This window comes from Trichosurus vulpecula, chromosome 1 (assembly GCF_011100635.1).
Source record: "Trichosurus vulpecula isolate mTriVul1 chromosome 1, mTriVul1.pri, whole genome shotgun sequence".
NCBI lineage: Eukaryota > Metazoa > Chordata > Mammalia > Diprotodontia > Phalangeridae > Trichosurus > Trichosurus vulpecula.
This window is the reverse complement of record NC_050573.1, coordinates 241,154,340-241,171,866: the sequence shown is the minus strand read 5'-3', so window position 1 is coordinate 241,171,866 and position 17,527 is coordinate 241,154,340. Positions and strand designations below refer to the sequence as shown.

General features: G+C 39.7%; 1 protein-coding gene across 1 annotated transcript in view; it reads right to left on the bottom strand.

Moving 5' to 3' along the window:
* GREB1L (GREB1 like retinoic acid receptor coactivator) overlaps positions 1–17,527 on the bottom strand; it is a 128,666-nt gene that overhangs the window by 30,032 nt on the left and 81,107 nt on the right. Inside the window, exons 15-17 of the mRNA XM_036764687.1 lie at positions 16,680–16,872; positions 11,685–11,818; positions 5,917–6,256 (exon numbers count right to left, since the gene is read on the bottom strand). Of these exons, the coding sequence (XP_036620582.1) occupies positions 5,917–6,256; positions 11,685–11,818; positions 16,680–16,872 (667 nt within the window). The remainder of the gene's footprint in view (positions 1–5,916; positions 6,257–11,684; positions 11,819–16,679; positions 16,873–17,527) is intronic.

Genomic DNA, 17,527 nt, shown 5'->3' with positions numbered 1-17,527 from the left:
GGCTGTCTGATCTGACTTAATGAAAATGACCCAAAGACACTCTCTTTACAGATAAACACTCTGGAGTTTTTGTCTGAAAAAAGTTTTCCTTGCTTTCTACGCTGCACTCTGGGCTCTTCTGGTCTTCCTCTACCACGTTATAGAAACTTCTTCACCATGGACAGCTCACTCTGTCCCTGGACTTCACACACTGGAAGGACCCTGTAGCCATTCCCTCTGATTGGCTGATTTCTTTCAGAACTTCCATTTTAAGAAGGATGCCTGGGCCAGCCATGTCTTCATTCTTCTCCAGGCTATACTCCTGACTCTTCCAGACTTTCTCTATAATGCCTCTGTACTGGGTATCTTTATCTCTTTGTTCCCTACCCCCAACTTTACAATTCCCTTTTATGTTGTGTCTTTCCCCATCAGAATGTAAGATGATCCTTGAAGACAGGCAGGAACTGTCTTTTTTTTCTTGTATTTGGTATCCCCAATGCTTAGCACAGTGCCTAGTACTCAGTAATCCCAATAAATAAATGCCTGTGGACTTAACCAAAAAAAGACAGCTTTATATATAAATGATGAATTTGTAAACTTCTTTTAAATAGATACTACTTTCACTGAGAAAACTAATCACCAACTAAATATTACTTAGAAGCTGATTCTTTTCCATATCTGCTTTATTTTATTTTTAGCATTTTAAAAATTATAAATTACTATGTTTACTTTAAAGCAACCAACATAAATAATTACTGACTTGGGTCTTCAAACTCACTAGCCTTTCTGGTTATTCTCTAAAAGACTGAAAATCTAAACTTCTTGAAAGATGTACAAATGTGATCATCACATTACTTCCATCTCAGTTGTCTACTTTGCCACAAAAAGTTCACTCTCTAGAATAGCTACAATTATTATTATTTTAAAATAAAATTCATAAGACTTTTTGTTTATGCTACCATTAAGGGTGTAAAAACAAGAGTTAGGTTTGACTTAGTGATTGTTGTTCAGTTGTGTTTGACTTGTGATCCTACGGACCATAGCCAATCCTGTCCATGGGGTTTTCTTGGCAAAGATACTGGAGTGGTTTGCCATTTCTTTCTCCAATGGATTAAGTTAAGTGACTTGCCCAGGGTCACACTGATAGTAAGTGTGTGAGGCCAGACTTGAACTTAAGCCTTCCTGACTCCAGGCCCAGCGCTCTATCCACTGAGCCCTCTAGTTGATTCTAAGGTTTAGTGATACTGGTAGTCAAAAGTGAAGACCAAGGAGCAGGGCATAATGATACAGGGGTTAACGAAAATACAGTCACGAATTCAGAATCCTGACACACTTAAAAATAATCAGAGGGTGCCAAGTAAAAACCAGAATTTTAAAAAGCCACTGGATAATTATGATAGAGAATGGGAATAGTCATCTGCTTATGTCTTGATGAAGAGTGGAGGTCTACTGAAAGGAAACTAATCTTCAGAAATATACCCACAATTCTTTCAATTCGAAATTGTCATCAGAGAAACCTCAACCACAGGCATATTTTAAGGCAGAAGAAAAGTGTGGCACAATTTGCTTGCCTATCATTTGGAGCTGGACATTCTGACTAATTAGATCTAAGTTTAAAAGGCTTCTGGTATTTTACAATTCATTTCATCAGAAAGAAAAAATAAAACTGCATTAAGAAAAAGATGCTTCAGGAAAATCTCCTTCTCTATACATTTGCCACATGAAGGAGAACTCAATCATTCCTTCATTTGACTGATGCACATTAGCTGAATCACCCTATTGAGAAGATTCATTGAAAGAGGGATGATACTGTTCACTACTTTCCTTTTTTATTTTTAAGCACCTCAGGGTTTATTTTGGTGCCCATTGCTCATTACTTTCCTGTTATCTATAGGATTTAAACAGCCTCTCCTGGGAACCTCATTAGTCTACTATATTGCCAAGTACACTGAAATCAGGTCATAACGGTGAGATGTTAGTAGCTATGCTGAACAACTACAACAAGTTTTGTCGTCAAGTTATTATCGATAAAAATAACAAACGCCATTTACAGAAAGATATTTTTTCTTTTACAAGTTACTTGCCCAGATATCTCTACCAACTGATCATGGGGTTAGAATGAGATGCTCTCCAAAGGAGTTTTAAACATTAAAATATTGTCAGTTTTATCAATGTCACAGCAGTATGGCTAAATATTTAGTCCAGGAATGGCTTGAAGCTCAGTGTCAAAGAAGCCTACTTTTTTATGGCTTCATCTGGACTTATGGAGAAATTTCTTTCCCTCCCTCTCTCTGTCTACCTGCACCTCCCTCCATTTCTTTTGAATTTGAGGCAAATCACAAATTGAACAAAATGTAAAATAGGACAGTTAGAAACAGAACTGAGACAGTGTAATGGAAACAGAGATTGTAGACAATTAGATGGGCCTACTTCTACCACCAAAAGGGGAGGGGAATGGTAAAGACATAAACTGGTAAATGGGGCACCACTTGGCAGGGCTGCTACAGTCTTGCCTATGGTATGAGCATCTTATAATATTTTCACAGAGCTACTTCAACTGCTGAAATAAGAGGTTACCAAAAGGGTCTTGATCTGTCCTGTAATTTTGAGATTTTAAGACATTTTGACACAATGAGGTTGGGTTGGGGCCTGGAAAGACTAGGCGATTATACAAACCATACAAGACTGTCATGTAGACACCTTCTTTCAAGACATCCCTAGAACTGTCCTGGAGAACACGGGGACACTATGTGGAACACAATGCAAGAACCAAACACCAAGACCAAGGTTGAAAGCAATCATCCAAAGATATTCCAGCAGTTTTGGACTATGCCAGGAAGCAAGCCTTGACTGGGTGAATCTGGATGGTCTACTGAATCCACATGGGGTGGTCTGGTCCTGGCTTAGGCTGGTCTGAACTATTTGGAAGGTTCACTTAGGTTCACAATCTCAGAGTTGTTTGGATCCTCAGAGATCATTTAAGCCCAACCCCTTTTGTAACATTTCTAGCAACAAGTAATTGTACAAATTCCACTTCAATATCTCTGATGACAGGAGAAGCAGACTGGGTTTGGGCCCTGAGACTACTTCTAATTTTTGAGATGTAAAAAAAAAGACCTTGTTGGGGCTGAAACAAACTATGTAGCTGTCCACTGGGAAGTTCTGGATTGAGATGTGTTATTAAATTCACATCCTTGGGGCTTTGCAATTAACAGGATGTTGGTTAGAGGGTTCCATAGTCAATGTATACCTTCAAGGACAGATCCTGTTCTACTATAGCCTTTAAAGGCCCTTCACTTTTATTTTTGTTAGGCAAAAAGAGCTCAATATGGTGATTTTAGTTTTCTCCTAAGGGACTCTAAACCAGTGACTGAGTGTATAAGTGTGCTACCCAAGTTAGCACAGATGACTAGAGGATAACTAAAACAGGACAAGTACTTATTAGAAACCCCAGAAAATATCTTTTGTCCCAGTTCTCACCCCTCTGCAATAACAGGGCATGGCGAGTACAAGGAGTTAGGGTTACCTGACTTAACTCCTTTATCTTTCTCATTTTGTTAGCATTGTAATAGATGTCTCATTCAACAACTACTACTTATCAAGTGTTACCCTGTGCAATATACTTACCTGGTAACTTCAAGTGTCGTTAGGTGGTGAAGTGGTTAGAGCACTGGGCTGGAAGTCAGGAAGATTCATCTTCCTGAGTTCAAATCTGGCTTCAGACACTTACTAGCTGTGTGACCCTGGGCAAGTCACCTAGTGAATGAGTCCTGTTTTAGATGGACCCCTATGATGCTGAAGAGAAGTAAACCTACCTTATTTATGACAAAACAGATGGCTATGTGTCATATTCACCTTGAACAAAGTCAGTAAATATTAGACCAAATATGGCCATTTTCTTCCTCTACCTGTAGCTGGAGAGCATGAATATCAATCAGAGATGCTAAAAAGGAACCTTAGCTTTACAGACTGAAAGGTCCTCGGAAGTTATTTAGACCAATCCCTTTGACTTGCCTAAGGTCATACAAATAGTAAATGGTAGAATTAGGATTTGAATCCTCACCCTGACTCTAAATCTAATGCTTTCAGCTGTATCACACCATTACCCTTTGATTACTGGGGAAGCAGAGGAGCTGAAAGATGGCTGGTTGAAGACGCGGATCCCTGAACCAGAGGCTGGAGTTAAAATCAGACAAACTTAAACTAAGGGAAGAGCTCTTTAAGCCTCTGAGACAGAAAGGGAAGCTGAAGGGATAGGTAAAGAGAGGCAGACTCTGAGTCATGCAAGTTCTCTCCTTAAAAGGCAGCTAGGTGGTGCTGCACTGATGGACTTGAGGTCAGTTCATGTGCTGCCTTGGTGACTTAATATGTGACCCTGGGAAAATCACTTAGCACCTACCACAAAGGGGATATTCTGAGGGTCAGAGGAAGTAACATATGTTAAGTGCTTTATAAATGCTAAAACACTATATAAATGCTAGCTAGCTGTAGTAGTAGTAGTAGTAGTAGCAGTAGTAGTAGTGGTAATGGTGGTGGTAGTAGTAGTAGTGGTGGTAGTAGTAGTAGCAGTAGTGGTAGTAGTAGTAGCAGTAGTAGTAGTAGTAGTGGTAATAGTAGTGGTGGTGGTAGTAGTAGTGGTGGTGGTGGTGGTAGTAGTAGTGGTGGTGGTGGTGGTAGTAGTAGTGGTAGTAAAAATGGTCTTCTACTGAAAGTGAGGAGCCAAGAAGTGACATGAAGCCATAAGGAAAACAGAAGTGCCTTGGAACAACTGTTGTGGGGAATGTAATTGGACCTCATTAAAAAGTGAATTGATAGAATACAGATCGAAGTATACTTTTTTCATTTACTTTTCTTTTTGGTCTATTTCTCCCTTCACAATTGTGATTAATATAGAAATATTTTACATGATTGCACATATATAACCTATACCGAACTGCTTACCATTTTAGGAAGGCGAAAGGGAGGGACAGAGGGAGAAAATTTGGAACTCACAATCTTGTAAAAATGAATGCTGAGAATTGTCTTTACATTTAATTGGGGAAAATACTATAAAAACAAGTTTTAAAAAAGTAAAAAAAAAGAATTGAACTGAGAAAACCACTAGGCTGAAGATACTGAGTGGTGGGGGGCAGGAAGGAGTCCCTTTCTTGAAGACATTCCAGAAATCACAAAACCTAGTGAGTCTTAGTAGGATCCATGGTAGGACTGGGTCAGCCAAGATAGGATAGAGACTGAAGTTAATTGGAATGAGACAAGGCTAGGCTGGGATAATTCTTGCTCTCAGAATCTTCTAAAACTGTATCTATAATTATGAAGATAATTATGTCCCTCAAAAAGGGATCGCAGATCTAGAACTACAAGGGACCTTGGAGGCCATCTAATCTAATTCTCTCATTTTATATATAAAGCAACTTAGGCCCAGAGAGACTGACTGACCTCAGGTCACACAGGCAGTGTCAGACACAGAATTTGAATCCGTGTCCTCTAATTTTAGAGCCAGAGGCTAAATGGCACACCAGATGGAGCACTGGACTTGGAGTCAGGAAGATCAGAGTTCAAATCCCACCTCAGATACTTATTTGCTATAGGAGCCTGGGCAAGTGATTTAATCTAAGTTTGAGTCTCTTTATCTGAAAAATGAAGATACTTATAGAACCTACGTTACAGGGCTGTTGTGAAGATCAAATGAGATAACATACATACAGTATTATATAAATGTTGGTTATTATAATTAATGTTTTCCCACTACACCACACATATGGCCGCCCTTCTTAAAATTGTCATGAAGATTAAATATTAAATATCAAATAAAATACTGAATAATGAATTTGTCCATAATCGTCACAAAGATCTAGTCTCAGGCATCCACACTAAATTGGGGAAAAACAATGAATAACTGGTAAAAATGAAAGGCGGAGACCTCCATCTCTTGCTAACCTTCAATCGTGCCACGAAGTGACTGGCCACATTCAGCTCTGAAGCTGGATTCCCGAGGATGATCTCGAAGCGGTACTGGAGGCCCAACTTATCCCGCACCTCCTGCAACCTCTCCTTTGCCAGCATAGCCAGCTGCACCGAAGGCACCCTAATGATGAGCATGTGCCCCCGCCCACTCTTGTCCTTTCCTGGGGAGCTAATGAGGTCATCCATGATGCTGAGTGTTTCTGGTGTACTGTGGTCTCGGAGGGATGCCATGGTGGTGAGGGCCATCAGTGCTTCTGAGTACTGTTGAATGAGAAGGTAGCAGCGAATAACCATGCTATGAAGCCTGGGGTGCCTTAAAAGGAAACATACACAACAGAGTTAATTAGTAAAGCAGGGTGAACTCGGGGATTTCCAGTAGGGGCTTTACAATTAGGACTGAAGGCAGGCTGGTACAGGATGGGGCCCTACCACACTGAGCTACTATTCTAAGATGTGGTGCTACCTTGGCATATGAAGTCAAATCAGATTAGAGTGGGACCACAGAGTTACAACAGGAAGCAAACTCAGAAATCCATTACTCGGTTCCCCTGCCCCTCCCATCCCCACCGCCATTTTACAGAAGAAGAAACTAAGGCCCAGAGCGATTAAATGACTTAGATTACAAAGGTGATAAATGTCAGAGCTGGGATTTAAATGATGGTCTTGTGACTCCAAACTGCTCTTTTCACTATACCAAGTTGTCTCCCTAAGTTCAATAATCCCAATATGCTATAAAGAGGTTTAAGAAGATGTTGGATCAGGGATTCTTAACTTGGGCTCCATGAGCTTGCTATTTTAAATATTTTGTTAGCCATATTTCATTATAATTAGTTTCTTTTAAAACCCTTTGTGTTTTATACCTTTAAAAACATTATTCTGGGAAGGGGTCCAAAGGCTTTACCAGACCACCGAAGTTCTCCAAGTGTGTCAATCAGGTTGAGAACCTTGGCTTTAGACCAGGCCTTCGAGGCCCTTGGGTGCAGTCTTTTGACTGAGTCTAGTTTTACAGAACAAATCTTTTTTTTTTTTTTGGAGTGGGGAAGGCAAGGCAATTGGGATTAAATGACTTGCCCAAGGTCACACAGTTAGTGTGTCAAGTGTCTAAGGATGCATTTGAACTCAGGTCCCCCTGACTCCAGGGCCTGTGCTCTACTCACTACACCACCTAACTGCCCAACAAATTCTTTTCTTAAGGGGATTTGTTCTGTGAAGTTTGGATTCAGTCAAAAGGCTGCACTTGAGGACCTAGAGGGCCACATGTGACCCCGCCCCTGCTTTAGACAATCAACAAGCATTTATGTGCCTACTAATTGACAGGTGGTGAAGATATAGATAAAAAATGGAAATAATCCTTGCTCTCAAAGAGTTTATATTCAATTGGAGGAAATAACATGTACATATATAAATATATAAAATGTAATTATATATAATACAAAGTAAATATAAGATAGAGAAAGGGCACTGCTAGTTGGTATGGGGGAGAATCGGAAAAGGCTTTATGGAGTCTGAGTGGTCTCAAAGAGATTCACCGAGACCCTGGTGAGAAGGGAATACCTTCCAGGGATGGAGGGAAGTCATTGTAAAGAGAGGGAGAGGGAAGATGGAACACGATGTGTAAGAGGCAGCGGGAGGCCAGCATGGTTGGAGGAGAGAGTGTAATAGTATACAAACTGTAAAGAGAGGGTGGCCAGACCGCAGAGTTCTTTAAAAGGCAAATGAATTTGTATTTTGTCCTGGAGGCAATAGGGAACCACTGGAGTTGATGAAAAGGAAAACGACATGATTAGATTTCTGTTTAATGATCACAATAGCTAGCATTTACATAACACTTTCAGGTCCACAAAGCACTTTATAAATATCTCATTTTATCCTCAAAACAACACAAGGAAGTAGATGCTATTATTATCCTTGTTGTAGTTGAGGTGTTGTCTAGTCACGCCTGACTTTTTGTGACCCCCGTTTGGGTTCTTTTTTTGGCAAAGATACTGGAGTGATTTGTCATTTCCTGCTCCGGCTCATTTGACAGATGAGGAAACTGAGGCAAGTAGGGTTAAGTGACTTGTCCAGGGTCACACAGTTAGTATGCGTCTGAAGCTGGATTTGAACTCAGGAAGATGAGTCTTTCTGTCTCCAGGCCTGGCACTCTATCCCCTGCACCGCCTAGCTGCCCATTATCTTTACAGAGGATGAAACTGATGCAGACAGGGTTAAATGACTTGTTCAGAGTCACACAGCTAGTAAGTATCTGAGGCCGCATTTGAACTCGAGTCTTCCTTGACTCTAGATCCAGTGCTCTATCCTCTGCACCACCTAGCTGTCTCTAAGTTTAAATAATATTGCTGTGGCAGATAAATGAAAACAGCAAGGAGGCCAGGACCACTGCGTTGTAGAGACTGGAAAGGTAGGAAGAGGTCAGGGCTTCCAAAATCAAACAGAGGTGAACATCAGAGCGTGCAATGAACATATCTTCCTATAAAATACCCCTTCATTCTATTATCAGAAACAGAACACTGGCTACATGGGTCTGGCCCAGTTTTTAATAAAAGATACATTTATAGCAAGGCACTTTCCAGAATAAGTGAACAAGAAATAATATAAATATACATCTATACACTGGCTAATGACTATTTCAACACCAACACAATGAAAATGACTTACTGTGAGAAAAATTTAATAATAAAATTCCAATGTAACATAATATTTTACCCCAATATCAGGCTTAATATCTAAAGAATAGTGGGAAGCCATATGTTGTTTTTGTGCCACAGAGTCACCTTACTAGGTCAACTCAGGGTAGGGTAGACAATACACTGTCCTAGGGGACCTAGGTTTGAAGTCTAGCTCTCACACTCATTTTTTTTCTTAATAATATCTTATTTTCTCCCAATTACGTGTTAAAATAATTCTTAGTGTCTCTTTTTTTAAAGTTTTGAGTTCCAAATTCTGTTCCTGATCTCATATCCCCTTTCCCACTATGGTAAGCCATCCAACATGGGTTATACATGTCACACCCTTTTCCTGTGTGTTCTTGAGTAAGCTTCTTCAGGCCTAGGTTTTCTCTTCTGTTAAGAGGCTGGAGGAAATGACCTATTAAATTCTCTTCTATGATCATATGCTTACTTCCAAATCTATTCCAACAAACATTTACTGGGAATCATTATTAAGTACTGAATTAATATTAAGTACACGATAGGCACTGGGGATATAGAGACAAAATGAAAAATAATTTCTGCCCTCAAGGAGCTTATATTCATTCCACTGAGGGCAAACAACAGGTAAACCAGTATATCGCAGAAATTTGAGGAGGAAGTGAGCCCCAACAAGCTAGGAGGATCAGGAAAAAGTTTCTTGTAGGGGACAGCCCAGGAGATGAGCACTGAATAAAGAGAGGGGTTCAAAGAAGTGGAGATGACAATGGACAGCATTCTGGGACAGTCAGCCTGCAGAAAGGCAGAGAGAGAGGCGATAGAACTATTTCTGCTGATTCATAGTTTCTGAGGAGCAATCTCAGTGGAGAAGTGTATGATCCTGTCCACACTTCCCTATATAATACAAGCATCATTAACTGTAGGTGACCTGACTTTCTGGTTTGTTCAGGATGGTCCTGCTTTTTAATTACCTTGACTGCTTGTGAGATTGTGAGCATTGTGAGATTGCAGATCTATAGCTGGAAGGGACCTCAGAGGTTATCTATTCCAACCCCTTCATTTTATAGATGAGGACACTTGGATTTAGGGAGGTTAACTAGCTTGCCCAAGGTCACACAGAGAGTAAGTGTACAAGGTGGGATTTGAACCCAGGTCCTCTGTTTCCAAAACTGGCACTGCATTTTGTTTAGAGCTTGAACCTAGGAACACATAGCTAGATAAAAGGGAAAAGAATGGCCCCTGGATCTTGGCAATGTTAGGCTAAGATAAGTTTCTAGTGCCTAAATGGAAATAAGATAATACATCTGTATGTCTGTGTCCTCTCCCTGTTGCTGGAGCCTGGGAATTTTGGTGAGGTGAAGGGTATTAGTTCATCTTCCACTCCCTCCACCTTCCCTTTAGTGTCACCCCCATTCCTGTTCTGACAGCCAATCAATAGACACTGATTAACCACGTGACAGACACTATGCTAAGCACTGGAAAAAACACTTATAATGTGCCAGGCCCTAGGCTAAGCATTTTACAACTATTAATCCCTCCTGACTGAGTAGGAATATGGTCTTTTTTTTCCTTTCTAATTAGGATTTTCTTTAATGAGGGAAAATGTGAAATAAACTTCTGTTATTCTTCATGGAACCCTTCTTTGAGACTTTTGGCTACTGTTGTAATGCTTGGTCCAAGGCAAAACTTAAAGGAGTATAAATGAGAACAGACCAAGGCAGAGGGAGTGGGTCAGGAGAAGCATGAGTAAACAAGCGAACTATGTGATGAACCAGGTTCCCCACTGACCCATAATGAGGCCTCTGAGCTTCCAAGCTTCTCTTCTGATTGCTAACTGGCAAGACAGATTTACTAACTGCATGGGCTGGGTGATATCCATGCTGGATTAAGGTGTGCTGATATTCTGGTTGGATGAGGATAGTCTTGGCCTTTGATAACCTGTCCTAATGAGGGAGGTGCTCCTGGATGGGAGGACTTTCATAGAGCTACAGACAAACTGTGAAGGGCATCATATTGGTTTGTGAATTACCACACATCATTGGATAACTTTAGAGAGAAGCGTTTCAGTTGAGTAATAAAGTTAGAGGCTGGAAAGTAAGACGTTAAGAAATGAATGGGAAGCAAGAAAATGGATGCAATGAGTTCAGCCAGTTGTTTTTTTTTCCCCAAGGTGTTGGCAGCAAAAGGGAAGAGAGGTATTGGACAATAGCTTGAGGGGATGTTAAATGTGTGGTGGGTGGGGTGGGACTAGAGACATGGATGCCAATTAGGAGTCATGTGATAACCAAGGCAAGCGGTAGAGCTGAGCTATGATGGTGGTTGTAGGAGTAGAAAGGAGGGGATGGATGGGAGAGATGTTGTAGAGGCAGAAGCAATAACATTTAGCAACTGATTAGACATGGAGGGTTAAGGAAAGCAGCAATTGAGGACAACACCAAGGTTGCAAACCTGGGTGACTAGAAAGATGGTTGCACCCTTGATAGAAACAGAGAAGTTCAAAAGTGGGGTAGAAGGCAGAAAGACATCAACTTTGGGATGTCATCTGAAGGTGAGCCTAGAGATGCCCCTCATCAGAGGTTGGTCGCTAAATATTTTTAGACATAGCATGAAACTGTTCGCTAATGTATGTAAGGGCCTTGGTCTGCACTTACGAAATCTCAGCCCTTCTGAAGTATATAGTTTATATACCAAGTTTCCTCATACCCCAATGAAGTTTGGCCTTATACCTAATCCACTGGTGCATATTAGATTGAAGCAAACTGGTAGGAGAAAGACTGCTTACTACTAGTGAAGCCAGAAAGAGGAAGTGAAAGGAGAAATTTTCTTTATTTTTGCCTCTAGGTGGTGCTGCTTGAATGTGAAGCTAAGACCATCCAGCAGATGGAAGGAGAGGCCCTTTTTTGCCACACCCACTGCTATTCACCAACATGAATGAATGGTCATCCCATAAAAGCCTAATTTTATTCCAGACCTTCAAAATATCATTTTTACAGCTTAAACCCTGTCCAACACAACACTGGGATTCACTATATTCTTGCCTGTTTCTGATACATGGCTATAGCTGGATCAAAGGTTACATTTTCTCATATTTACCTTTCTAAGAGCGTGTTGACCATTTTCTCAAAAGTTTCGTCACATCTTAGAAGGGGACTAGTAATTCCCCACTGCAGCGACTTGCTGTACTCATTCAAGCCAAAATATAGCTTCTCCTCACTGCCCATGTCCTCCTAGTTAAATTGAAAAAGAAAAAAAGAGAGAGAGCGAGAACAGAGATACAGTGAGGCTGTCATTCCCTGGAGGGTGAAAAGCTTTTGTTTAGTCTTATGATTTGTTAGCAGCTCAGTAGTTTCAGGGTTGTGATTTCAGAGGTACTGACATGACAGAAATCTTGTTCTGCCTCAAAAGGACTTGAGGGATGAGTAAAGTTCTAAAGTGATTCTTTCGGATATTCAAATAGCAAATAAATGCATTCTTTCTCCCTTCTTCAAATTGTTCCCTGAAAAAAAAAAGTGTTTTTTAAAAAAAATTTTCTGGAATTATTCTTTTGTTCACATGGACTGAAGTCAGAAAATCTCGGTCTGTGTGCAGCTCTTCCATAAACTAGTTGTGTGACTTGGATGAATCATTTAACCTGCCCGTGTCTTGGTGTTTTCCCACTCTACAATAATACTAGTGCTACTTCTCTTATTTACCTCACAACATTGTTGAGGGGATCAAATAAGACAACGTATTAAAGCACCTAGTAAACTATAAAGCATTATGTACATTTTAGCTACTATTAAGATTATTATTCTGTCACAAAGACTTCAAAAATTAATTACTGCAGTTTCTATATACTGCATGTGATATTTAAATAATTCTCTGAAATAGATAAAATTTAAGGATTAGAGTTACAGTAGAGCCTTAATTATGTGGCTTTGTTGGATCACGAGATGTTCCATGATAGTCAATTTTCTGGATAATTAAAGTTTACTCCCTATAAGTGACAAAATTTTGAACCATTTTGGAGGGAAAAAATTCTAAAATATCTATGTTCTTATTCTTTTAAACAGAGGATCATGAACACTACTCTCAAATAGCACAGTGCCTGGCACACAGTAGGCGCTTGATAAATGCTCATTGAATTGAAATGGATCTGTGATCTCATCAATTTGTAAGTTTCCTCTAACAATGTAGATGTCCATGCTTGCCCACAGTGTATGGCTCATGCTTGTGTCCTCCCACATGGCTGCCATAGAAAGACTACCCTGCTGGCCACCTTCCTTGCTTTCTCCTGATACAATAAGGGGAGCATTCCAGATGTCTAATTATCACTCCTCATGACTGTCCTATCTTCTCTTAAGAGTCCTTGGTGATATCTTTTACTCTTTTTCTTCTCCGAAGTGCCTTACTGGCTATATGTTGCAGCCTGTCCCCTTCCACCATCACTCTCTGGGTGACACTCATTTTTATCGTGGTAGTATATGATTCTGCAGCTTGCTTCCATAGAGCAACACCAGTAGAAATGTTGCTATTAAAAAGAGAGGTCTTTGCTTTGCCTGTTACAGTCTCAGTGATGGACATTCATTATCCACTGGGTTTTTTTTGAGAGGATGGACAGGCCAGGCTCTTTGAGTGATTGCAGACTTCTTCCAGGAGGATCTTTAATTTGGGCTTGATGCAACTGGAACAATATCATCTTCAAACAAGGGCCTGGGGAGAAATTCACCCTTGACAGATTCTTCTTCAACTTGGACTCTGCATGGGTCTCCTCCCACCACACTGATGGACCTCCCTGTTTTATGCCTTGCTTCAATGTTTATCATCCAAGGTTTGTTGAAAATGGTTATTATTACTTTTACACTTTTCAGTGAGTTTGGTTTATAGATGGAAAACACCCTGTTGTATAAGGCCATGTAAGGAAATATTTTGTTCTCCCAAATCAGGTGCTTTTTTTTATGCAAGTGATGAACAGTTAGCACATGGGATCTTATAATCTCTCCTTCTGTCAGTTGGGAAATGGTAAAGATATGGTCTGTTGTGTAATATTGCTTTAGGTAGTTTTCTTGTTCTCTACTAATATTATCATTGAAGATGCCCTGGACAAGGATCTCACATTTATAGAACCAACCGCAAAATTCAAGTTTATTGGTGATCCAAACACTGATTCTTATCTCCCCTTTGTCCCTTTTTATACCAAACTGTAGAAGAATAAAGGGCCAAACTAGCCTTCTGTTCATGCTTTTAGCATTGACTGTCAGGGTGGTAGGTGCATAACACTCAATTTTTACTTTGTTATGTGTTTGAAATGTCCCAAGTTCTGCTATCACGTTGACAATTCCATATACTGTGTTTCTATTTTCCATTATACATCTTTGACGATGGCAGCTCTGAAGTAAGTAGAAGCATTTCCTTGTTGGGAGTTTCTCTGCTATACACCATATGAATTTCTTTTAGAATAAAAGAAGATTTCTTTTCTTGCCCTACTCTTATTGGAACAACTTCAGGAATGGTTAAATCACTATTGATTAGAGAAATGCAAATCAAAACAACTCTTAGGTACCACATCTCTCCTGTCAGACTGGCTAACATGACAAAACAGGAAAATGATAAATGCTGGAGAGGATGTGGGAAAATTGGAACATTGTTGCATGGCTGGTAGAGTTGTGAACAGATCCAGCCATTCTGGACAGCAATTTGGAACTATGCCCAAAGGGCTACAAAAATGTGCATACCCTTTGACCCAGCAATACCACTTGTTGGGCTGTATCCTAAAGATATCATGCAAGGGGGAAAGGGACCCATATGTACAAAAATATTTATAGCAGCTCTTTTTGTGGTAGCAAAGAATTGGAAATCAAGGAGATGCCCATCAATTGGGGAATGGCTAAATAAGTTGTGGTATATGAATGTAATGAGACACTATTGTGCTATAAGAAATGGGGAAGATATGGACTTCACAATAACCTGGAAAGAATTACATGATATGATGCTGAGTGAGAGGAGCAGAATGAGGAGAACATTATACACAACCACAGATACATTGATTCTGTGATGACTAACTTTGATAGACTTGGCTCTTCTCAGCAATACAAGGTTCAAAGACAGCCCCAAAGGTCTCATGATGGAAAGAGCTATCTATATCCAGATAAAGAACTATGGAGTATGAATGCAGATTGAAGGAAACTATATGCTCTCTTTTTTTCTATATCTTTTTTTTTTGGTTTTGTTTCTTCTTTCTCACGATTCACTTCATTGATCATGGTTCTTCTTTACGACTTGACTATTGTGTAAATATGTTTAATGCGAAGGTACATGTAGAACATATATCAGATTCCATGCTGTCTTGGGGGCAGGGAGGGAAGGGAAGAAAATTTGGAACTCAAAAACCTGTGGAATTGAGTGTTGTAAACTAAAAATAAAAAAAAAATCTTAAAAAAACTTTAGGAATGGTAATTTTAGTTTTTTCTTTCTATTAGCTTATGTCAAAGACATGAGCAGCTAGTCATATATCCTCTAGCCTTGGACTAATACCGTCCCTTCTAGGAAAAGACTAAATAAGGTGAATAAAGATTGGTTTATTCTCCTCAAATGCTTCTTGTAACCCTATATTCAATGTGTCATCAAGACCTCACTTTTAGTGCAAAATAAACAGCCTTTCTTTTCACCCGTTCTACAATAAGTTCTGTGCTTTCAGAGATTAGTCGATCCAGCAGGAATCTGGGCAAATTCTGGGTTTCTGACGTTGGGGGTAGGAAGATCACCTCTATTACCTCACACCTAATTAATGACTTAGATACAGAGGGAAGATATTTGTTTTTAGGATAACAAATAATAATAAGGTATTTTTTACCTAAAAATGGTACAACCCAAAGAGATCATTCAAGTAATGTATTTCTGATCCTAATATAGCTATTCATGCTTGTTTATCCAACTGTTAAGATCAAAATACTGACACGTGAGGGCAAAGAAAATAGAACCTTATCTAACTCATAGGGTAATAAAAATTCTCTAGGTCCAAAGTCAGATAAAATTCCTGGACTAGAATTTTTTAATATACTAGATTTAGTGAATTAGATCTTTTTCAAACAAGAAAGATGTGTTTTTGTTTTTCAATGGATGGGTAATACAGTTTTCATTATAAAGGGGGAATAAGAAATGTTTTTAGCTTTGCTATTTTACCTTTTGTACAGCATGTTAAGATATTATGGTATTTACTTCTGGCATGAGAGACTGGAAGACTTAGGTACTTAAGGACCAAGGAGTATAAGAAAATGTTATCTGCACTTCCCATTGTTCAATGCTACTACTAAATTCTTGAATGTGACATCTCTAGCTTCCTATTTCAACCAAATTCTACGCTAGAAGTAATTAAGAGAAAAAAAAGAAGGTTCCATCATCAACGGGTAATAGTAACACAGTTTCAAAATATTAAAATGTGTTAGAAAATACCAGAAAGAACATAGGTTCCAGGTTTCTCACTGGGGTCATATCTTTAAAATAAAAAAGAAAGTTGGGGATATTCTGGTATAGTAACACGAGAACTCTTATACAGGTATATAGTACCTTTGCAGCATTCAAAGTGCTTTCCTCTACTTGGAGGTAGGTAATATTCCAAGGGCAGACGCTTGAATACGTCATCATTATACCCACTACTTTCTAAAGACGGCTGAAGAATTTAAAAATCCAATTAGTTTCTGCTGAGAACCTGTTTACACTTGGCAGGTAGGTGGTATGGTGGATAAAAGCACTGCACCTAGAGTTAGGAATACTTGGGTTCAAATCCAGTCTGAGCCACGTACTAGCTACACGACCCTGGGTAGTGGCTGCAGGGACGTCTTTGTGTCCTGATTTCCTCCTCTATAAAATGGAAACAATACCTTCTAGGGATAAAACGAGAGAACTGTACTGGTAAGCACTTTGCAAACTTTAAAGACTATATAAATGCTTGCTATCATTAAGAACAAGGAGACCCTTGGCCAAGGCTACATTCATACTCCGATTTTCAGTACTTTAAAAACAATGGCCATTACAACATCTTTCAAGCTTCTAGGGGAAGGCCACACCTACGAAGATAGCTTCATCTTGGGCAGATGAAAGCAAACTTACCACACTGTCCAGTGGTATCCAGTGCACCTCATTGGCAGAGCTTATTCTGGACTGTTGTGTTTGCATGGCATATGGGAAGGAGCTGACCTGGAGCACAAGGAGGTTGAAGGCTTCGAGGACTTCTCGGCAATTAATAACTCTATCAGCCAACCCATGACTCGGCTCTCCATGGGATAGAGAGCCTGAGATGACACTGTGAAAATCAGCAAGGGTTAAAAATTAATAAATATTATATAATTAATAAAAATTATATAGGATTAAAATTATCATATATATCTTCCTTAATTATATTAGATGCAGGAATGGACAAGAGAAGGGGGTTGGGGAGACAGAGACAGAGAAAGAGGAGGGACAGGATGGAGGTAGAAGACAGGGAGGGAGAGAGTAAATGGGGGGGGTTTGGGAAGGAGAGAGGGAAAGAGAAGAAGAAGAAGAGGATGAGGAGGAAGAGAGAAGTTATTATACTGGTTTCCAGAATAATACAATTTCAGGTGACAAAATTTTACATTTGAGGCAGAATTGAAAACAAGACAAATTTAGCTTTGAAGGGGAGGTGGTTTAGAAAGATTTTGGGGATTCCCTCCAAGTCTTCTTCTGATATAAATGTATAAGACATTGGTTTGGGAAATTTCCCCTACCATTTTCTCTGCAATATATATTGAGAATTCTGTAGACACAAGAGTGAATTGTCCAGGGTCACAGAGCCAGTATGGAAAAAATGTTAAGAGAATCTCAATGTGCCAGCATCAGGATCTGTTTCTCCTATATTAGCCCCATTCAGCAACTCTCCTATGGGGAGATCCTAAGATCTGTCAGGTGTTCATGTAACCAGAACATGCCTTGTCTCA